The 24990-nt window shown below is 46.8% G+C and overlaps 1 protein-coding gene across 1 annotated transcript in view; it reads left to right on the forward strand.

The window, feature by feature from the left end:
- LOC148517974 (solute carrier family 2, facilitated glucose transporter member 9-like) overlaps positions 1-24990 on the forward strand; it is a 99941-nt gene that overhangs the window by 15525 nt on the left and 59426 nt on the right. Inside the window, exons 5-6 of the mRNA XM_088477940.1 lie at positions 3928-4057; positions 10728-10876. Coding sequence (XP_088334066.1) covers positions 3928-4057; positions 10728-10876 — 279 coding nt within the window. The remainder of the gene's footprint in view (positions 1-3927; positions 4058-10727; positions 10877-24990) is intronic.

The raw sequence follows: 24990 nt of genomic DNA on the forward strand, positions 1-24990 counted from the left end.
CTATCCCAAATACAAAGACTAATCAGAAGGCAATCAGTAAAGATTAATATATAGGATCTGATTCAATACGGATCACAATTGCAACAGTGTACGCAGATTGGCCGATGGTGCGTACTGTGCATGTGTATTCACCGCAGTGCGCATGCGTGAGTTAGCATTGTGATCGCTCGACAATCACTTACGCAGACATCTGCGAGGTCTTACGGATGTGAGATAGCGGTAGTGGCCAGCTCTATGTTGGCTTTCGATTAGCATATTTCTACAGCAGTTCTGTGTGCGTAATCGCAGCTGTGATCGTAATAGCGATCCATTATGAATCAGGCCCATAATCTGTGTTTTTCTCTAAAATGACATAAGGAAATTCCTTCTTAATTATGTTAATTTATATCATATTGTTGTCTAGGGAATCACTTACTCATCTAATTATCCTAAACTTCAAATAGTCCAATGGAGTTGTAAGTAAAAAGAAGACACAGATTTCTACAAGACTGTGGAGCTGATTTAGACTTGTACACAAGGTGGTAATGGCGCATAGATGTGAGCAAATCTGAATACAGCTGTATGGCTCCATGATCCCCTTCAGATTTGAAACAAAATATCAAGTTCTGACTTCTGTATTAGCATCAATGTGTAATACCACTTTCACACAGAAATGTCCTTAAAACCCGGCTTTTACGCAACATTTGAGTGCTGGGTTGTTTTGCCCATCCCAGCCGGACCACCCTCCCCCTTCCTTCTGACAGAAAAGCAAATTACCGGGTCAAGCCTTTCGACCGGGTAATTTGCTGATCAACACAGGTATTTTTCCTGTCTGAAAGGGTCAACCCGGGTCGAAATTGCCGGGTCTTAGAGCCCTGTATTATTATTAGACTAATGGGACTTATATTATCATTAGATGCTGTTTATTGTTTGGCAGTCATGTGGCTCACTACCATATTGTGAACTCAGTGTGGGGCCTAGAATGGAGGGGTCCCAAAGCATATTTTTGCACCTGGGCCTACCACTCGCAAGTTTCACCACTGGCTGATAGAGAGTGTGATTGAACGAGGGAGTGAGTTCTAATAGCTGGGGGTACCTGACACCAAGGAGTCAATTGAAATAATTGAGTATCAGTTGTTAAATAATTGGGTATGGCTTTTCATTCTTGTACAAGCAAACATTTGTAATCAAGTAAATCTGTCATGGTCTTATTCTATTAGAGATATGTGTGGATTCAATGAAAACTATCTGTAAAGCTCACGCATAACATTTTGAAGTTGAAGACTTAATAGATCTTACACCCAATCACATCTGGCCATAAGCAATTGGATTGGTACAGTAGACACAAAGCTATTGGAATCTTGCAGGCAGTGTGTTATATCTGCATGCAACATTGTATCCTGCTAAAATATGGAGTCACAAACCTGATGCAGAAACATTACTTTGATCTTTGCCGAAAAAGGTTTGTCAGAAAGAGACAGAAAAAAACCCATAAACATAAACCCTTGCATGGCTGGTGATTTATTACACTAGACCAGTGGTTCCCAAACTTTCTTGAATCACGGCACCAAAGAGGGGATGTAGTCGGTATCCCAGCGCATACTATGCCAGCGGCCAGAATCCCGGCCCCGGAATACAGACAGCAGTCAGAATCTCGGCTCCAGAATCCAGATGGCTGACGGTGAGTATTAGGGTTAGGCACCAGTGGGAGGGTTAGGCACCAGTAGGAGGGTTAGGGTTAGGCCCCAGTGGGAGGGTTAGGCACCAGTGGGAGGGGTTAGGGTTAGGCACCAGAGGGAGGGTTAGGCACCAGTGGGAGGGTTATGGCTAGGCACCAGAGGGAGGGTTAGGGTTAGGCACCAGTGGGATGGTTAGGCACCAGTGGGAGGGTTAGGGTTAGGCACCAGTGGGAGGGTTAGGGTTAGGCACCAGTGTGAGGGTTAGGGTTAGGCTGCAGGAGGGGAGGGTTAGGCTGCGGGGGAGGGAGAGTTTGGCTGCAGGAGGGGAGAGTTAGGGATAGGCTGCAGGAAAGGTGGGTTAGAGACAGGAGTAGGGTTACGAGAAGGGTTAGAATACTTACCTACAAGTGTCGAGATTACACTGCCGGGATTCTGACTGCCGGCATTATCAGTGTCGGAATCACGTACCCAACTTCCTAAGAGTATAAGAGTATTGGTATATTTTTCATGGCAACCCTAGTTCAAAAGTTTCTTATTAAGAAATACAGAAATATTTTTATTTAAATTAAGTAATTTGTGCTTACTGTAATCCTTATGGTGTTCATATCTGAACAATAACTATTTAAAATATCGTTAAATCGTTCATATCTGATGGAAAATCTGACATATCTGTCAGATGAACGATTTGAACGATGCGCGTTCCCGATGGTCAGATAATGGTATCTGACATCTGATGTGTTTGCAGTCAGACTTGGACGATTCCATTCATTTTAATGCAGTCAAAAATCGTTCAATCGTTCAAATCGTTCAAATCTTTGGTAAAATCATTCATCTGACAAATCTGACTGTGTGTATGCTCCATAAGGATCAGTAATGTGGTGGTGGACAGGGTTCCACTTCTGTTTGTCACATATTTTATGATTGGCAGCCACCAACACTGGTTTTGCCTGTCACATTGACCATACATAATTTAATTTGGGCCTGGATCTTCAATCAGTGGCACCCTGGCAAGTGCCCCAAAGCACCCAAGGGTGCCAATGCACAAGACTAAACATTTTTTTTTTCATTATAGAATTTTATTTAGATTTTCCACGGAAAATGGAATACCAAAGGGAAAAAGGGGGTGAAATAACAGAGCCCAAGGGCAAGGAGGGATAGCAAATAAATTCAGACAGTGGGTATGAAACCTTAGCGCAATCTTTTCCCCCATACAAGGGATAGAGAGGTTGCAAAAGAGAATAGCAAAGTACCGGAGCTCTTCAGCCAGTGCTGTAACAGACCGGTAGGAAGTGGAGCAGTGCCCGGAGCATCTTAAGAACGCTTTGGGTAGCTCCACAGGCTGCACTGTGGCTGCACTGACCATCCCTTGGACACTCTGGGCAGCTCTGCAGTAGCACTACTGGCCGCAGGGTGGTGTTCAAGGTTAAGACACGTGCAGGTGAGTGCAGCAGCGCCGGTGCCGCCCCCGAGGGCCCTGCACCCCCTGTGTGATGGCACAGGTCACAAAACCTAGTTATGCCCCTGTCTTCAGCACAGAGAACATTCAACTAAGAACATCAGGGCTGATAGAGTGTGTATTATTGCTGGCTATCTTCCTGCGCGCTCATTAATCATTCAAGCAAAACCAGGAAGAAGAAGCCATTGAGGAGTAACCTCAACATGCTTGCTTAAATTCAAAGGGCAAAATTTACTAAGCAGCGGATTCTAAACCCCGGTGGTTTGGTGGTGTTTTGATGGCGGGTTCTAAACCCCGTGGGTTTGGTGGCGGTTTCTAAATGACAGACCTGTTCTATTCTATTCTAAAATGTGTTTTGACGGCGGTTTTGGCCTTAGTAAATCTGCGGATAGCAAAACCACCACCAAATCGTCACCAAACTGCCGGGGTTTAGAACCAGCTGCTTAGTAAATTTTGCCCATAGTGTTGATGGATCTTCTAGACTAAACATTTTAAAAACATTTATTTTCATAAAGTCATTTGAATTTATTGATACACCTATACAAAGGGATGCGGTTGTAATACCAACCACGGAGATTGAGCACCGGCATCCCGTACCCAACCCTATGCAAGATTTTGTCTTTAGTTAAAATACAGTGCTCTCATCTTTTACCATGTTTCTGTTTAAATGGTCAATATTTTGTCATGATCACAGATTATGAAATGTGTATTATTGTTGGACTTTTTATTAGTAGTTACACTGTATTTCTTTGGTACAGACTTCAGAAAACAAACTTTCCACCCTACAGCTAATCAACGGCTTTTGTCTGATAGGCTTGGCAGTCAACATATACATTCAGTACATTGGAGAAATCGCTCCTAGAAAGCTTAAAGGCTTCACTAACACTACAGCTCCGATCTTCGTAACTTCAGGAAAGCTCGTTGGCCAAATTGTTGGACTCAGGTGGGATCCAGATAAGATAAGTTATGTAGAATAATGTGTTGAACATTGAAGAACCTAGTGATCTAATCCAGTGATGGGTCAAAATATTTTATGAAGCAAGACAAATAATTATATTGTTCCAGCCTGTCATTCAGATTTCACTCCTCCCATCAATATTCAAACGCTTAGAAAAAAATATATATCCCCCTCAAGAAGGTAACAGCTAATGGATATGTGAAATACTAGCACTAATTAGAAATGTTCTACTTACCAGGTTTAGCTAATATATTTGACTTATGGTGAAAATGTTACTGTAACCAAAGATTTACACTAATTAAGATTAGTGTAAATACATTTGCTTTTATTCCATTTGCAGATATGTGAATGGTGTCCTGTAAACCACATGACTGTGGGGCCTATTAAGCGATTTAGCAGTAAATCCTGAAAAAAACAGTAATTTTAGCATTATTTCTGCAATATCATAGTGTACTGCAGCATACAAGGATGTACTGCAGCATACAGGGGGTGTACTGCAACATACAGCATACAGGGGTGTAATGCAGAATACAGTAGTGTATTGCAACATACAAAATACAAGGATGTACTGCAGCATACAGTGGTGTACTGCAGCATACAGCATACAAGGGTGTACTGCAGAATACAGGGGTCTACTGCCAGGGCCGGCAACAGAATCTCGGGGCCCGGTACACTGATGTCTCTGGGGGCCCTACCTTCTCACCACCACCCCCGATCCCGCACATCCCACCCCTGCATGTGATATGTGAAGCATGATAGGTTAACCAAAAGATATGCCAGCCTTTAAAAAAAGTAAAAATACACTATGACTTACCACACTGTCTCTCTGTCACTGACGATGCAGGCTGTATTTCTTGTCTGCCGTCTCTTGTAAGGTCTTCTTGACGACAGTGCTGTCAGGGGCAGGAGAGATGGTGTCTGCAGCCAGCCATCCTCAGTCTTCAGGCCCTCATCACCTTCCTCTAATTCAGCCTCTCATTTCCATCCTCAGCCCAGAAACCCCACATCACCAGCCCCTATCACCGTCCTCTGCCCCCAGCCCCATTCATCTTCTTCTGCCCCTTCACCTTCCCCATCCCCTATCACCTTCTTCTGTCCCCAGCCCCTTCACCTTCCTCTGCCCCCTTCAACTTCCTCCATCCCCAGCCCCTATCACCTTCTTCTGTCCCCAGCCCCCTTCCTCTGTCCCCAGTCCCTATCAGCTTCCCCCTTCACATTCCTCTTTCCCTAGCACCTATTATCTTCCATGGCCCCCAGCCCCTATTCCTCTATCATCCTCTAAACTCCTCAAGGTTGTTGCTAGAACCAAGTCCCCTCACCAGCGCAGCTCGCGGCAGCCTGCCTGATGGGCAGGGAAGACGTGCGGCAACATGACCTATGATGTCACGCCACCGCATTGCTCATTTAATGGTCATGCCCGGCCTGGGCCACAGCTAAGCCACCTGGAAGAGCCCAGCACTGCCCAGGTCAGGCTACAAGGGAGGCGGAGCTGGGACTAAGCAGCGGCTATGCGTTCCATAAGCTGTGGCCTCGTTTTGTGCCTGTCCGGTCCTTGGGGCCCCTCTGGACCTCGGTGCCTGGTACGGGTGTACCCTTTGTCTCCCCCTGTTGCCGGGCCTGTCTACTGCAACATACAGCATACAAGGGTGTACTGCTGCATACAGCATTCAATGGTGTACTGCAGAATACAAGGATGTACTGCAGCATACATTGGTGTACTGCAGAATACAGGGGGTGTACTGCAACATACAGCATATAAGGGTGTACTGCAGCATACAGCATACAAAGGATGTACTGCAGCATACAGCATACAGGGGTGTACTCCAGAATACAGCATACAAAGGTGTACTGCAGCATACAGGATACTGTACAAGGGTGTACTGCAGGATACAACATACAAGGGTGCAGTGGCATCACAAGGGGGATGCGGGCCACACCTGGGTGTCACCCGCCAAGGGGTGACACCAAGGTGCTGGCTCTCCCTCAGTGACAGGAGCCAGGTGCTGCACTGTAGCATTAAGTTCAGCACTTGGCTTGTGTCATTGTGAGGGAACCGGCAGTCCACACCTCTGGCACCCCCCACCACCCAATGATGATAAGCACAGGCCGGGGTTCGGGAGTTCGAGTCGCGATAACACGCCCCCTGTCCATGAGACCACGCCCCCTGTCCGAGAGGACCCGACCTCTTTTCGATGGTGCACGGCTCCGCTACGCGCATGGCATCCCTCCCCTCATCGGGTGTCACCGTGGGGAGGGACGTCACTGCTAAGAGTGTACTGCAGCATACACCATATAAGGGTGTTATGCAGCATACAGCATCAAGGGTGTACTGCAGCTTACAGCATAGAGGGGTGCAGTGGCACATTTGAAATTCCCCTCCCTCACCTGTGTAGTAACCCATTCCTTTCCCTCAGTCTTCAAATAGGAGAGCCACACCAACTGCCAGTGATGTTTGGCAGTGACAGTTGGTGTTTGAATATGAACTGTGCTACAACTACAATGAGACAGTCAGGCAGGACATTGCACAGGGGGAGGAAACCTTTTAGCCCTTTTCACCCCCTAAGGAGTCAATTTTAGAAAAATCCCTTCTTAGTGGGCACCTACATCATGGAAGGCATATTCTCCCTGATTTTCATGTTGAAAAGTTGATGAGTCAGTGAGTCAGTCAGTTAGGACATTTGGGGGTCTATTTACTAAGCATAAGCAGTGTTAGGAGACAGAGTGAAAAGTGATAAGGTGCCAGCCAATCAGCTCCCAACTGTCATTTTTCAAACACAGCCTGTGAGACGGTTGGCACCTTATTGGTGGGTACACACTACACGATATGCTCCCTGAGCGATATCGTGTAGTGTTGTCCCCGGCAGGCTGTGCTCAATGTCGTTCATGACATTGAGCACAGCCGCTGAACGATATCATTAACGATATCGTTCAGCGCCGGGCTCTCTCCCCCATTCCCTGACATGCAGCAACCTGACGAGATCGTCAGGTTGGCCTGCATGTCAGCCCGATGAACGACGATGACGAACGACCAGCGGGAACGCGCGTCGTCATCATCGTTCATCTTTTTGGTGTTAAAAATGGACGATAAATTGGACGACTGAACGATAATGATATTGTTATCGTTCAGTCGTCCACTTTATCGCCCAGTGTGTACGCACCATATCACTTTTCACTCTGTCTACTAACACTGCTTAGTAAATAGACCCCTTGATTATATATATATATATATATATATATATATATATATAGATTTCCTTGTCAAACTTCATGGCTGCTATCCAGACAACTGACCATACACTTGCTGCTGCTCGGGCCGGTGGTGATTGACAACTGAATTGGACGGGTGCATGTAAATGTCCACCCAGTTGTGATGTCAGTTACAACGAATCGGGCAGTCTGTATCTAGAACATATGTTCTGCACAGACTGCAGATATATATCAGTCTACCTGCAGATATATATCGGTGAGGTGCGTACCCACCTTTAGTCAGCTGAGTAGAAACAGGTGTAGTGTCACTCCTCCTTCCCTTCTTTGTGGGAGGTAAGGGGGGTGGTTACAGAAAAGCGGGCGTGACATGACCGTTTTGCAGGCATCCTTGTACACAGATTCGATGGCTCCGGAATATTAGTTCTGACAGTTATTTGCAAACACACAGGTGGGCGTCTTTCTCAACACAAATCTAGGCATCTGGGACATTTTCATATCTTCGCTCAGTTGCTGCATACAAAGTCGCAGTCTCAACATGATTTCCATCCATCTCTGAATCAAGTCCTTAATACACAGTGGCAGATCAATTAGCGTAGACATAAAAGATATGCAACTGTTCCCTCTGGTGCCAGTGAGATTGATTGGTCATCAATCAATGATTCAATAGAAATTGGAGATTTGTTAATTTCTTCCTGAAGTTTTATATGTTTCACTTAAACCTTATTAACAAAACCATTTGGTAGATAATACCCCAGCCCCAGTTTCTCTCCATAATCCATTCTTTAGGTGCTGTATAATTGTAGAAAAGGCAGAGTGTTTCAAGTATACCAAATTATTAAATATATATCATTACTAAAAAATAGACAAATGCCAGATTAATCTCAAGAGATTAGGGGCCAATTCATTATGTTCATTATTGGGGGCCGGGAGGGACCTACTTGCTGGCTTGAAGGTGACATCCTCATACGATGGTAAACCAATTCTATTCCCCTGACACCAGAACAAAGTAGGAATAGGGTATGTGCTCCATTATTTTCTGCTCATTGCCTGTACTCTGCAGAATAGCAAGAGAACAACAGTGGAAGTCACAGTGGTAATTCCTTTTCGGCCAAGATGTCCATGGCATGCAGTGGTTTGGGAATGTTTCTGGCACTGCCATTGCCTCTAACATCTTGGTCAGGTCCAAATACTATGTCTTTGAGAGCCTGAAGATAGACCAGTCATTGAGGTAAGGAGTCTATGACTATGCAAATTAGTTATTTCTTTAAACTATAAAACAAATGTCCCCTATATGTCTATTGAATTTGGAAAGTATTCATTCTATGGTGCAAACTTCCATAGATTCTGGATCTTCTGCAGGATGGATTAGACAAAGGTATTGTTCTCATTAGAGTTTAAGGCTTTACCTCTAATCCCGTGGAGCCTTCCCAAGTGCCTTACACTTAGGCTGCTGCTTCTGGTAGCAATCACATCTGCCCGTTGAGTGGTAGAGCTACATACTTCAAAGTGTAAGGAGCCATTTCTGAACATATATATGGGCAAATTGGTGTTGCGGACTAATCCTAGTTTCTTATTGGAGGCAGTATTTACTTTTAATATCAATCAGGAATCATACTTCCTTTTCTTTGCCTGTAACCAATGAACAATGAAGAAGGATGATTACAAACTGTGGATCTTGTCAGGGCAATTTCTGTGCACTGGTTTATATTTTTATCCTTTGACCTTGTGAAGGACATGTGGTTATGCTTATTTACAAGGGGAATGGAAGTAACATGCCTGAAGTAATAAAGGTGCATTCTACAAGAGTGGTGGCAACACCTGGGCATGCCGGGCACAGGCATCAGCAGACTATTAATAGAAAGCAGCAGTGTCACCTCTTCATAGCTTTACATCGTGCCTGATGCTGAGGTACAGTACAGTAACAGCTGCATTTTGTTCCTCGTCTGCGTCTTTACGATAATGTAGCGACCGATAATCTTCTTACTGAGACACCCACTGGCTGCATCGCTAATCCATGTTGTCGCACTTTCGGTCGCATCATCGAAGTGTACACCAGCCTTAAGGCATGTGCAATTCTCCATCTGCACATGGGTCCTGTGTCTGTGCTGCTGCCGCAAAAGATGCAGCCGCTGTCAGCCACACACCCGCGTCTGCCTAACCAACCCCCCGGGACCTCCCAGGTGCGCCCACTGAAATCTAGGGATATTTTGTCTAAATTTGCTCTGCTCTGCGTCCCATGACGGTAACCATCGGGTCGCATGTGCAGTGCAACTTGGACACATGCACACAAAACATCGGCCGCTTGCGTGCGACATCGACACTGTGCGCACCTCTGAGCGAGACCGATCGTCTCCTGGTGGAGATCTTCCTGGCATGCTCGGGTTGGAAGACATATACTTCAAACAGTTAATGAATAAAAAGTTTTTTTGTTGTAATTGGTCACACTTATACCATTAATATTACTGTAATGGATGCACCTGTTTCATGTATTGTTTGGAATGGATATGTCCAATTTTTGGGAGGCTGATATGGAATTTAAAAAGGAAAGGAATATAATGTAATACTTCCATATCGTAACATTCATTTTTCCTTGAAATACTCATGGCTGCCATATATTCTCCACCAGTGCTGTCTGTTTATTTTTTGTAAGACAACTTTGGCAGAGACACCAAAGGGAACGGAGAGTCCCACTATTTAAATTCCGGGTGTTTTTTTTCCCCTGTCTTTGCTCAGCTGCTGACCATGGAGTTATTATAAGCGTGGATAGCTGCTAGGGAATATATCAAGAGAAAGACATTGGCCCTCATTCAGAGCCGCTCGTTAGCGGCAGTACGCTCGTTCCGAGCGATGTTTGCACATCTGCGCATGCGTACGGTTTTTAGTATGCATGCGCGAACCAGTCAGTGCGGCCAAAAATCGTTGGTACGCAATATAGCGAGTGCCTGCTATTTTGAATGACAGAATGAGGCGTATGTGGGTGGTAACAGGGGAAGGTGCTTGAAAACGGGGAGTGGAAATCCGAACGCAGGCGTGCTTAAAGGTCAAAACGGGCGTTTTATGGGTGTGTATATTTAAAACAGCAGCGTCATTGTTCACGTCACTGGGTTATTTTATAGCCAGAACTGCTCGCAAATTTGTGGTAGCAAACACCAACCACAAGAATAGCGAGCAGTTCATACGCTGGTCGATGTACTCGATTAATCTAATAAATAGCGGACATGACGTAGGATGCGAGCGGCCAGGGGGCGTTTTTAACAAATAAACGAGCGTATGTTTTGCTCGCTCGTTCAGACTTAGAGGTGTGAACAGACTACAATGTGCGTACGGATCATTTGAATAGCCACCCCTTGTTTTTAAACGAACGACCGCAAATAGCGAACGGCTCTGAATGAGGGCCATTATCCGTAATAATTTGACTATTTTATGACTAAATGTTATTCTCTTCCAGTGAGGTCCTGGGGACAGAGACAATGTGGCCCTTGATGCTGTCACTATGTGGTATTGCAGAACTGCTGCTCTTGATCGTGATATTCTTTTACCCAGAGACTCCTCCATACTTACTGCTAGTGAAGAGAGACCTGAAGCGCTGCACAAAAGGTAACAGCAATAAACCATTGTACAGTATCAGAATCAACTTTATTGGCCTAGTATACGAATATATTCAGGGAATTTGACTCCAGTAGCCACTGGCCAAGTACTCACTTAGCACATCAGACATACAGTACATACACAATAAACAAGACCATAATAATTTACACAATAAAAACATTTAAATAGAACAATATTGCACAGTGTGACCTTAGATTTTATAATTAGGAATTTAGCAGCAAAATCGCCAGCGGAAAAAAACTCTTGAGATGTCTGGTGGTCTTAACAGGACATGATCGCTATCGAATTCCTGACGGGAGCAGTTGAAACAGATCATGACCAGGATGAGCTTCATCCACCACAATGTTACCGGACTGCTTCCTAACCCTTTCTGCAATCCTAACTACTCTCTGTAGTTTGGCCTTATCTCGATCACTAACTGCATCAAACCACACAATTATCGAGGTACATAGGACAGACTCAATTATTGACAAAATAAAAAGACTCATCAATTCCCTTGAGAGGTCAGATTTCCTGAGCTGCCGTAGAAAGTACAACCTCTTAATCGCATCAACGTTTTTCTCCCATTTCAAATCTCGGGAAATTATAGACCCGAAGAATTTAAAAGAATCCACCACCGATTCGGTAACATCAGCAATAATAAAAGGAGATACACTGACAGAATTTCTTCTAAAACCAATAATCATCTCAACTGTCTTGGACGGATTTAGTTCTAAATTATTCTGGCTGCACCACTGCGCCAACCAGTCCACCTCTCTCCTATAAGCAGACTCGTCTCCATCTTTAATCAGATCGTTGACCGTAGTGTCATCTGGAAATGTCAGGAGTTTGTTCGATGGATCCCCAGAGGTGCAGTCATTTGTATAAAGGGAAAAAAGCAGTGGAGAAAGAACACAGCCTTGGGGAGCCCCAGTACTAATCTTCTGTACACTTGAGGTAAACACTCAAATTTCTACATACTGCTTCCTGTCCACCAAAAAATCTACAATCCAACGACAGGTGGATGCCGGAACCCCCAATTTGATCATTTTAGAGAACAAAATTTCAGGAACGATTGTGTTGAGCACAGTGCTGAAGTCCACGTACTGGACCCTAACATAAGGCAGATCAAGGTGCTGCAGAGTATAGTGCAACCCCATATTGACTGCATCCTCCACCAATCTATTCGCCCTAGGCAAACTGCAGTGGGTCCAAAAAGGTACCTGCCGACCTCTTCAGATAGTTCAACACCAATCGTTTAAACACTTTCATGACTACATACGTCAGAGCAATCAGTCTGTAGTCATTTAGGCAGGTAATAGAAGACTTCTTAGGGACCGGCACAATTTTTTAACTTTTAAGACAGGAAGGAACCACATACTTTTCCAGGGATCTGTTAAAGTTACCTGTAAATACTGGGGCAAGTTGTTTAGCACAGGTTTTCAAGACAGATGGTGACACACTGTCCGTACCAGGTGCCTTCCTGGGCTTCAACCCTTTGAGCAACCCAGCCACCTCATCCTGGTAAAATATTCCTGGGTCCAGGTATAACAGTTTGAGGGGGTTCTTCCATGTTAAAGGAGTAGTCAGAACCATTACGAAGAACAGGATATACTTTTCCAAACCTACAATAAAAGACATTCAAATCATCAGCCAATTTCCGACTCATGACAGATTGGACAGGTGCCGGGTTATAATTAGTAATAGCCTGCATAACCCTCCATACTGACACAGAATCATTAGTCGAGAATTTCCTAGTCAGCTTATCTGAGAAACCTTTCTTCGCAGCTCTGATCTCTTTGGTTAATGTACTCCTGGCCTGCTTATACCAAACCTTGCCTCCGCTACTGTATGCCTCCTCCTTGGCATAACGAAGCTGCCTAAGCCTCGCACTGAACCATGGTTTGTTGTTATTAAAAGGAGCAGAATGAATTTGTTGGCACACACAGTTCCTCACAAAAGCTAATATAGGATGTCACAATGTCAGTTACTGTAGATCATCTAAGTCAGAGGCTGCAGCCTCAAAAACACCAGTCGGTACATTCAAAGCAGCCTGGAGATCAGATTTAACCTTATTGGTCCATCTCCTCACGGTCTTAACCTTGGGGTTAACGGCTTTCAGGTTCTGCCTATAGGTCGGGAGAAGATGGACCAAACAGTGATCAGAGAGCCCCAGCGCTGCACGTGGAATGGAATGATATAGTAGGCGTCCTGTAGAGTGGTATAACAGTGATCCAACGTGCGTTCATCCCTAGATGGACACTTAACATGCTATCTATACCTGGGTACTTCTTTACTCAAATCTGCTCTATTGAAGTCACCCAGCATAATTAACAATGAATCTGGGAATTTAGACTCCAGATGCTTCAGTAGCACATGCTAGAGGAGGAATATATACCCCAACCAGGATAAATGAGACAAACTCACGTGGGGAATAAAATGGTTAGCAATTAATGATAAATGACTCTAGATCTGAACTACAAGACCTGTGCAGCACAGTAACATCCTTACACCAACCTTCATTTATATACTGTAGGTTTATGCTTGATTTTCATATATTGTATGAATATGCATTAATACATACCGTATATTGATAAAATGTTGATTATGGGGGAGTCAGCAGTGCACTGTTGATCACAGATTCCCTACGTTCAGGAATCTGCGCATGCACATGACCCGTTCTGCACATGTACAGAACGGGTCTGTGATCCCGCATGCAGTCCAACAGCTTGTCACTGATTGACAGTCTGCTGCCCATACTTGCCAACTCTTCCTGATTGTCAGGGAGACTCCCTGAAATAGTAGCAATCTCCCTGAAGAGTCTAGCAATCTCCCTGATTGTACCTTACCCCCTTTATGTAGCTGCAATATAAAAAATAAAAAATTACATTTAAACGGGATCATTAGTATAATTTCCCTGCATTGGTTATAAGGCACAATGACCCTATGGCTACATGCAGTTTCTGAAAAGTATTAGTGTGCTTTTATCAACAAATAGATCTTACTGACTGCTTTGAGACTCATTTACATTTTGATGTAAATCAAGTTTATGACACGCCTCTCAGATGTAGCAGTACACGCCCACTTTACTGCCGCATTCTTAGTTGCTTTCACAATCTCCCTAAAGTAGGCAAGTATGCTGCTGAGGTGGGGCGGGGGGAGTGGAGAGGCCTGGATCCCTGTCTGCTGGTGGAGATTTCCTGGCCTCTTTTACTCATCTGCAGTGGCCGGCCTGCATGACCCCATGGTCACTCAGCTGGACGATAGTAGCGCAGATAATCCGATGCTGTAACCAAGGACGCAGTTCAGATCAGTAATGCATGCAGGAGGCTTGACACCTCCGACTGCATCACAATATTAGTGCTATCGCAGCTGCTACCATGTTAGCAATTGCAATAGCCTCTGTGTCCTATGCTGAATCACCCCCTATACACTCTAAACCTTTGGAACTTAGGTGTTTTACTTGGTTCCAGGCTCCAGCACCAATTACGCATATGCGCTCCTTATGTCCAGTTGATTTTTGAAACATATGCTTGGCTTTACCAAGCAATATCTTTGGAACAAAATCTATCATCCCTTAAATTATCCTTGTATCATTAATAATAAGAACATAAACGTTTCCAAAATTATGGGCCATAATATTCTATTAAAGTTAACGTCCTCAAAAATCTACAATATTATGTTTGACCACTAGGGGGTGATGTGAAGCATTTCCAAATAATAAACTGTATGTTTCTTGTGTGTTATAGTTTGTGGATTACATTTGTTGAGAATTGCTGTTTTTGCTTCTAATTCCCATTCTACGATATTTTTTACATTTGGGCTACCTGTGAATAATTCCTTAAATTATGCATTCAAGAGTAATGAAATTACATCCAGGGCCAATTAACATTTAAAAAGCTAAACCATCAATGTAAAGACTTGGCAATGATATATGTACTCCATATGCAAACCTTTGGTCTAACATGAACATTATACACACTACCTTGAAATTATACAAGGATCAAATACAGATGTTTAGTCATAATTACCAGTGATTCTGTAGTACTAGATGGCAGAAGATTGTAAGCTCCACGAAATTTAGACCTACAAACATATTCAACTCACCACAAACTCCCAAGCCCTAGCTCCATCCATTTGGCCCCTGTTCCTACAAGTACACTGGATCACAGACAAGAAAAACAGAATAACACAAACACACACAAGCTCTCATCACAATGTACTTGTTGTCTGCTCTACGCCACTACTGCTCTATGCCGGTCTACCATGTTCTTTTTCGTAGACCGGACCCTTTAAATCCCGCCGTTAGGCTGGACCGCGAGCTCCTGGCTGTCCTGCAACAGCTCCTGCCAGGTGAAAAGATGACAAAGAACAGAAATTTAGACCTACAAACATATTCAACTCACCACAAACTCCCAGGCCCTAGCTCCATTGCATTTGGTCCCTGTTTCTTTGTGCAGTGGAGTGTGGAACTTCTTTATGCGCATTACTGTACGCCACCAACAACCAAGATTTCTTTAAAAACCAATAAGTTCAATACAAAATACTTAAAAAAACAAGAGATATGGTAAGAACTTACCTTTGTTATCTCTGTTTCTACGAAGTCCATAGGGTCCACAGGGTTGACCTTGGGGTATAGGTTGGGAACCAAATCCGGGCACCACGCAGTTAAAGCTTTTAGCTCCCAGGATGCACTTGGGTCCACTCTCCCTATAACCCCACCCCCAAGCCAGAGGCACCTCAGTTTGTAAGTAGCCAAAGGCCGAAGGAGGAGAGAAAAAGGGAGAGAAAACTGGAACACTCGATAACCATACTCACAGAAATGGGAGACGGAAAACCGGTGACCAGTCACACAGCCCATTTGAAGCCAGATGCGTCAGGGCGGGCGCCCTGTGGACCCTATGGACTTCGTAGAAACAGAGATAACAAAGGTAAGTTCTTACCATATCTCTAGTTTTCTACTTCAGGGTCCATAAGGGGTCCACAGGGTTGACCTTGGGGATGTCCCAAAGCAGTTCAACCAAGGGAGGGGACGCTCCTGTGCTGAGAGGAGAATCCGCCGCCAAAAAGGAAGCATCCTGAGAGGCAAAGGAAAACAATGCCTAGAACCTTAAAAAGGTGTGGACAGAAGACCACGTGGCCACCTAGCAAGGCAAAACAGCCAAGGCGCCAAAGCGAGCCACCCACGAGGGTTACATGGCCTGAGAAAAAACAAGCAGCAACAACAGAAAGGCCTACCCATGGGTAGGCCCCTGAAGAAGACATATGAGGCCGTCCAGCCAACATATGGCCATAGGCCGGCCATCCTTTCCTGTTAAAACCAGAAATCTCAGACCACCAATAAGGAGTCCGATTTCCGTCAGGAACTTGAACGGATCACATAAATCCACAGAGGCCGGACCACAGTCAATGAGGTCACACCAGCCGAGAGGACTGGAGACTGAATGGCCGCACCATAAGTTCCAGAATAATATGGAACCTAAAAATCACTAAGAAGAAACACAGGGTGAGAGCAACTCACACCCTGACAAGATGCCCTCCAGAAGAGGGAGCCACATGAGAAACCTCCCAATTCCGACACTCACCTGGTTGATATAAACTCCCTGAGAGAAAGAGAGAAAGCCAAAGCAATAGACCATGTAATGGCTATCACAACCAGCGGTTCCATTAACTTTCCCCGGAGTAAACGAAGAACCACTACTAACTCCCAAGGAGTCCCTAGGGAGGACAAATGGAGGCATAATCCAGAAAACACTCCAAAGGATGAACTGGATAACAGAGCGGAGCAATTCCATATCTTAATCATACTGACAGTGTAGAGATCTGCACTGTCAGGAAGGCCAGGCCGAGGGTGAAACCCAAGCCAGCCGGAAGGAATGCCAGAATATCTGGAAATCCTGGACACCAGAGGATCGTATCGACAGGTATAATACCATAAGAATTATGGCTGCCACAGTTTGTGGTAGGTCCCAGCAAAAGCTGATCCATGTGCTCTAATCATTCCAACGATAACAAAGCCAGGGAAGCCGTAAGACCACTGTAGGGACGCAGTCAAAGACAAACGACCCAGGTCCAAGGCAAACCCCAGGACCCTGAGACAACAGTTCTGGGCAGTGAAGCATCAGGAATGGAGTATCGAGGGAGAGACTCCGAAAAACCAAGTACCCCTGACATCTGGGGCAATCAGGAGCCACCAGCAGGAAAGCATCTCTGTCTCGATTGAAACACTTCCCTCGAGGAAGAATGGAGACTGGAGAGCACAGGTATGCAAATTGGAAGAACCACTTCAACGACAAAGAGTCACTGAAGGTTGCTTCAGAATCCCCAGAGTTGGGCTGTAACACCATAGTGTGATAGAGTCAGAAGGCCATGAGTGTCACCTCAGGAGGGCCCCCCCCCCCTGCTCACCAGGAGATGAAACCTCTCTTGGGGAAGAGTCTAGTCCCCGGGATGCACGTCGTGACGGCTGAGGACTCCCGCTTCCCAATGGAGAGCACCTGAAATGAACACTGTTGAGATGGTCGGGAGGAGACCCTCAGACAATGTCCGAATGTATGACATACCTGACATTGCCACCCAACGAACAGTATTGCTAAAAAGGAAGCCACTGTTCTGACCCTGTCGGACTGAACTTTTTCAGGTTCACCGGGAAACAAGGGCTATGCCAGAGTGAAGGTCCAAGACAGGCTAAAGTTCCAACAAGTTAATTGACAGGGTGGAATCGACAAACATCCAACTGCACTGAAATGGATGCGAACCAGACACTGTCCTTAGAAAAGAATACCCTGGACGAGATGGTCATAGTCACCCGAAAAGCGACCGACTTGCCTCCGGGGAGAGCATCATCGTTTGAACAGTGATCAGACAGAAAAAACTTGTTCCATCTGGAGATAAGCCAATTATGGAAAGGCCTGGAATGGAACTAAGCCCATTCCACCCTTCCAAAGGCAGACACTGAATAGTGGACCATGCATTCCAGAGTGTAAAGACATATGTCGACTGCGCAGACATCCATGTACTCCTAATGGAAGAGTGGAGATGCCGTCTTATGCCAGAAGAATTCTCAGAGTCTGAGAATCCAGCAGGGCTCCTAGGTGAAGAATACCCAGAGAGGGATGCAGGGAGGACTTTTTCCCCATTGATTAATCGTCTGCACCCTGAAGAAGCCACAGTCAACCTGACCTGGCTGTAAAGTACCCCGGTGATCCTGCTAAGAGCAGGAGGCCATCCAGGTACAGGAGCATTGGGATATACTGAACAGAAGAACTGTCAGAAAATCCAAAACGCTGGTAAACCCCCATGGGGCTGAGAACAGTCCCAACAGGCAGAGCCCGAAAAACCGTAAGTGCTGTGATACAGCAAACCTCAGTCCATGCTGAGGCAAGGTCTCTGTAAGTACCCGTAGGCACGCGTCCTGTATATCCAGTGATACCATAAAGTCCCCAGGTTCCAAACATAGTATGATGGAGCATAGGGATTGCCTCCTGAGCCCAGGTAGCTTTAGGAACTGGTTCAGGGAATTGAGACAGAGAATAGGCCAAAGAGGACCATTCAGCCACCGCACCAGAAAGAAAGCAGAACAACCAGTCCCTCGCTGAGAAAGTGGGGATGGCCCAATTAGCTCCGCTTACCGCAACAACTGTATAGCTTTCTGGATTCGTAAGGCCCTGTTCGGGTCCGAATAAGGGCCTGCGTACCATCACCTGGAAATAGGCCGCCTGAGCAAAGAGAGGGCGTACCCTCCTACCCACGTAGCCGCGGCAACTAGACACTAGTACCGGGCGAACCGAGAAAATCGCCATCTCCCAGTGGTAGGCCTGTCTCGTCATGCTGACAATATATCCGTAGGTTCAGAAGCAGGATCGGCTGGCAGTCCAGGCCTGCTCGGTTGAAGAAACAGACCTTTAGGCTGACCCAGAGGACAAAAAGACTTAATAGACTTAGTCTGAGGCCCTGTAGTGGGCATAGCTGAAGGCGGGAAATTTGTACTGCCACTGTCAAGGTCAGGACCCAACAAGATCTACCCTATAGATGGTATCTGCACCTCTGCATTCCCAGAGCGCAGCCATAGGGTATTACGGAGGATACCGTCGCAGCCGGAACTCTGAAAGTTAGGAGACTGGTATCCAATATAGGCATGTCCACCTATGACAACTGCATATATTACGTGAGCGACCAAATACATTTGAACCCCAGACGTGTTGGTGGGGAAAAAACATTACAAATGCATCAGCTCAGTATGCAATAGTATTAACCAACCATGCTATAGCCATGGTAGGATGGGTAACAACCCCTGAAAGCGAGTATACTGATTTCAGGCAGAGTTACCACCTATGGATCAGAAGAATCCGACCACGCAGGAATGGGATGCGTAGTAACGTCTGTAATCCGACGAGTAACACGCCCATCCACCCCATGAGGGGCTCGTGATGACCCTCAGGGAATTTGGGACAGGAGGCCAAACACTGTTGTAATACCTCATAACTGGCAACAGCCAGAGTCCCACCATGCGATCCCCCCGCTAGTCAGCAACAGGGAACCAGAAGGCACGTAATACTGAGGGTGTATGATACAGGTGCAGGTCAACATTCACTCTAACCAGAATGGACCTGCCACCAGCCCTAAAGCAGGGATAATAATACTTGAAATAGGCTTCCCTCCGTGAAAGAGGGAAAGAGCCCAAAACAGTATCCAGTTCACTGCAGAGCCAACTGGGAAGTAACCACAGGACGTCAACCACGCCAATTTGCGTTTCGTAGAAAAACGACATCCACCCAGGGTGGCTGTTGTGGTAATCCCTGCAAGGGGCATGACAGACTATTGTGACACCAGGGAGAATTCATATACTCGAAAAACCCCTGCAGGGAGCGATAGTCTGTGTCACAGGGGAAGAGTGCAAGAAACTGCGAGATACCCTGAGATGAAAAAGGGCAGTATGGTGAAGTAACCCCAAGTGAGGTACAACAATGGGGCCCGCCCGGCGATCCGCAATTAAGAGGATCCCGAGAAAACAAACCGCCCAAGGGGGTCGTGAAAGGAGCCGGCACCCGATGACGCCACATACAGAACCCTGTAAGAGTTAAATCCTCCGCACTAACACCTGCAGCACATGGCTTGCAGGATAGTAAAAATGGGTGCAGTATAACGCTCTATCTCCTGGTCAGACATATCTGACCAAGCCTTGCGATCAAGCAGCGCTATACTGGTCCTGACTGATACTAAAAATTAGCTGCAGGAAACCATTTTCAGCGTATGCAACACACAGTTCCACTCAAAATATGGCAACGTGCAGCACGCAACCGTATGTGACAAACCTCACAAATATTAACAAGTATATAAATGTGAGGTCTCAGAACCACCCCAAGTACAGCTGTATTAAGGCAAATAAGGAAAAGGGATAGATATACACTGACAGGTGAGAGAATAAAGTACAGACAGTCAGCACTAGCATAAGTCACATACAATGCAGATATACACATATATACATAAACATGTCATATAATATACTGCACTATTACACTGCATGCAACTTACCCAGATTCAGTGTCTGGGAAGGCTACAGCTCTGTGTACACTGACCTGATGGTGAGGTACGCAGGGGGACTGGACTCACTGCCATCTCCAGAGATTTCTGCTGCACCACAAGAAAATGGCCGCTGGAGACCTCAGAAGAGGCGTGGCCCACGGAGGAAGCAGCTCAGCGACGCCAGACTATAGATACTGAAAGACGCGCTGAGCTGAGGGGAGGAGCCGCTGTAACAGGGAAGGCTGCCTCCCCTGGCCGGCTATTAACCCCCGGGACGCCGGCTCCCTGCACCGAACACTAAGTCCCTGGTGGTCTAGTGGACACACGGGGTATGGGGAGCCCGCCGCCACTGCCGGCGCCTCCGGTCTGTCCCCAGAGACCGGAGGCACAGGACTGCATTTCAAATGCACGGATCACCGCAAGTGGTGACCCGCGCCTTACCTGCTCCCCGTGGATCCGGCAGCAGTCCTGGGCGCCCGCAGAGTCCGGCTAATACAGACTCTGGGGTCCCGCTGAGATCCCCAGATCTGTACTGGCGTCTCAGCGCCAGCGGGGTGAAAGAGCGGCAGCTTAGACGCCCTATGGACAGTCTGACGCTGCCGCTCTGAAGAATCCAAAGTAAAAATAAAAAAAAAAAAACTTTGGCCTTTAGAAAAAATAAAGCTTAGGGGCTGCTAATCAGCTCCCCACTGCACTAAACGGTGACCCGACTTCGGCCGGGCACCAACTTAAACTGAGGTGCCTCTGGCTTGAGGGTGGGGTTATAGGGAGAGTGGACGCAAGTGCATCCTGGGAGCTAAAAGCTTTAACTGCGTGGTGCCCGGATTTGGTTCCCAACCTATACCCCAAGGTCAACCCTGTGGACCCCCTATGGACCCTGAAGTAGAAATATATAGTACAGGCGGAAATCCCTGATGCTCTCGGCCTCCACAATGAGCTGCAGCAGCATATTGACCCGGCCGCTCCCCACAACCTCCCGGCTGGCCTTGACCAACACCAGGATGGTGATCATCGCCATGTTACCCCGGCCCGGGGTCAGACAGCAGCCTCCCTACACCTGTCACTTCCTGGTAATGGGAAAACTCCATGGGGCCTCCTGATGTAACTGCACCCTGTCCTCTGTTACTGTCCTATACACAGTATGGGGGGCCACTCTGTCACTGACCTATAAATTATATGGGGGCCCCTTTGTCACTGACCTATACACTGTATCGGGGCCCCTCTGTCACTGAGCTATACACTGTATGGGGGCCCTTCTTTCACTAAGCTATACACTGTATGGGAGCCCCTCTGTTACTGAGCTATACACTGCAAGGGGGCTCTTTTTTCACTGAGCTATAAACTGAATTGGGCCCCCTCTGTCAGTGACTTACACTGTATGGGGGCCCCTCTATCACTGACCTATACTGTATGGGCCCCACTCTGTCACTGACCTACACTGTATGGGGGCCCCTCTATCACTGACCTACACTGTATGGGGGCCCCTCTATCACTGACTTACACTGTATGGGGGCCCCTTTCGCTGACCTACACTGTATGGGGGCCCCTCTATCACTGACCTACACTGTATGGGGGCCCCTCTGTCACTGACGTACACTGTATGGGAGCCCCTCTGTCACTGACCTACACTGTATGGGAGCCCCTCTGTCACTGACCTACACTGTATGGGAGCCCCTCTGTCACTGACCTACACTGAATGGGGGCCCGTCTGTCAATGACCTACACTGTATGGGGGCACCTCTGTCACTGACCTACACTGAATGGGGGCACCTCTGTCACTGACCTACACTGAATGGGGGCCCCTCTATCACTGACCTACACTGTATGGGGGCCCCTCTATCACTGACTTACACTGTATGGGGGCCCCTTTCGCTGACCTACACTGTATGGGGGCCCCTCTATCACTGACCTACACTGTATGGGGGCCCCTCTGTCACTGATGTACACTGTATGGGAGCCCCTCTGTCACTGACCTACACTGTATGGGAGCCCCTCTGTCACTGACCTACACTGTATGGGAGCCCCTCTGTCACTGACCTACACTGAATGGGGGCCCGTCTGTCAATGACCTACACTGTATGGGGGCACCTCTGTCACTGACCTACACTGAATGGGGGCCCCTCTGTCAATGACCTACACTGTATGGGGGCGCCTCTGTCACTGACCTATACACTGTATGGGAGCCCCTCTGTCACTAACGTACACTGTATGGGGGCCCCTCTGTCACTGACATAGGATCTGTACTGTGCATGTACCGGTCTGTGTCGGCAGTCGCAGTGACCCCCAACCGCAGCATGCCAATCATGTTGAGGGCAGGGAAAGTGCAGCAACAGCCAGCATCCCAGAAAATGGGGGTGTGATGTTCCTGTTTTCTGGGCATGCAGAGGCCAGTGTCTGCGTCTTCCTAAGCAGCTTCACTGGACCCGAAGCGTCAATTTCACGGCCATCGATGATTGGACTATCCCGTCATCACGACTTTGCATTTCCCCAATCACTGCTCCTCCACTGTGGGGCTGCATCATTTAGATTTCTCTGATGGCTGCTCCTTTCTGCACCTGCCGGGTAGGAGGTCCTGCTTTGCTGCCTAATCAGCAGTGATCAGCAGCACGATGTACAATGTGGAAGGGTGCAGGGATGCAGAGGGACTGAGAGGTCCCTCTACCAATGGTGGCTATTGGAATATTATCTTCCGGCAGCTGCCCAGTGTGTGTTGCTGACTGGTGTGGCAAATGATGAGACGACGCTAGGGGGAAGGGGAAGGGGAAAACCAGGCGAGTGACTGAGCAGCACATGATGCTGGCATTTGGAGCAGTGGCCCACAGGGCATGACCCACATGTAAGTGAGAGTCCCTGGGGAGTTGTGCTGAGAGTCAGAGGAGGCAGCCAGATTGTCGGAAAGTCTGGTGTACGCTTAGGGCCCCATTACAAACAAAACGAAATACCAGCCAGAATTTTGTTTAGTATCACTGTGATTCAAACGAAAATTCCACTGGTATTTAGTAATACTTACCCCTCGGCGAGGTACCGTGAAGTCGAAGTCCTCAGCGAGGTCCTCCGCTGAGCTGCTGGCAGCCTAACACTGCCAGCGACGGGCCTACAGCATAATGCGTATGCGCGACAGTCCGTCTGCGCATGAGCATTACACGGAGACCCGGTAGTGCCTGGAAGGCTTCGCTGAAGCCGGAAAGGCACCGCTGGGTCTCCATTGCCGGCAATGTTGCCTGCATCGCTCTCGCCATCTAAAATATGGCGAGAGCGATGCTGTACAATCAGCGGTTATCTAAGATTACAGCTGCTTACTAAATACAGAAACCTGGCAGAACCCCTTAGGCGAGCGCTAAAGAGGTTATTTTTTGTTTGTAAATGGGACCCTTAATCTCAAATTCACTTGTGCCGTCAGCTGGGTCGTCCCATCTGATGCGCTGCATGTGAAATGGACTGACCACGCTGTCGATGGCATGCAGGTGAATGTGGGATGGAAGCGTATATTGCACAGTTGTATATATCCTTCCATTGGGTGTCAGGTCGGATAAAATACACATCATTCCGACTATTCTGTAACATAAATCCTATATACTATACTGTATGTCAGATGAGGGTATGACAGATACCCGTCTTCTGGTTATATTTATCACAGTCACATAATTGTGAATAAACTCTATGGGGGGAATGTAAATGAAATGTGATTTATTGAGTCAATTTATTACCTGCCAGATGTACTAAAGGCAAAACCCGTGATTACATTCAGTGCCAGCAATCTCCCCGGCCAAAGCCATTTCCTGGGAGTTTCTTGTCTCAAATTAGTCTCTCATATCAGTTGGAAATAACCGCACTCCGACGATCCTATCATTATTGTTCAAAACGTCCAGTTTCTGGCCCCTGCAAATGACCAAACGATGGTCGATGCACGGGCACAAATGATCGTTATCAACCATCGTCCGTCGCACGGGAAAACCAGCATACATGGTCGATTTTGACCATGTTAGCCTGTTTACTATAGGGACCCGCGATCGTTAATCGTGGGTTGTTATAGGTTAATGCATGTGTTGGATGTTCGATAACGATTATCCAACACATGCAGAACGATCAGATAACGATCGTTATCTGATCTTCGTGCAGTAGTCCCATGTGTACGCACCTTTACTCTAACCTCCTCTCCCCACAGACTAACCTAACCCTCCCCAGTTGGTGTCTAACCCTAACCCACCACATCCCCGAAACCTAGCCCCCCCATCCCCGGCCTAACCCAAATGCTAACCCACCTTCTTACCTTCGGGATGCCGGCGGTCAGGATACCGACGTCGGTATCTCGAACTCTTCAAAATAGCGGCGTCTGTATTCTGATGGGCGTTGGGATTCCAGCGTCGTTATATTGATGTTCGGGATCCCGTCCGCCGGCATCCTGACTGCATCCTATACATTCCAATGGGATCATTAGTATAATTTCCCTGCATTGGGTATAAGGCACAATGATCCCTATGGTTACATGCATTGTCTGAAAAGTATCAGTGTGTTTTCGTCAACACATAGCTCTTACTAACTGCTTTGGGGCTCATTTACATTTGGATGTAAGTCAGTATTATGACACGCCTCTCAGA

This window comes from Taudactylus pleione, unplaced genomic scaffold (genome assembly GCF_031769625.1).
Source record: "Taudactylus pleione unplaced genomic scaffold, aTauple2 ptg000205l, whole genome shotgun sequence".
NCBI lineage: Eukaryota > Metazoa > Chordata > Amphibia > Anura > Myobatrachidae > Taudactylus > Taudactylus pleione.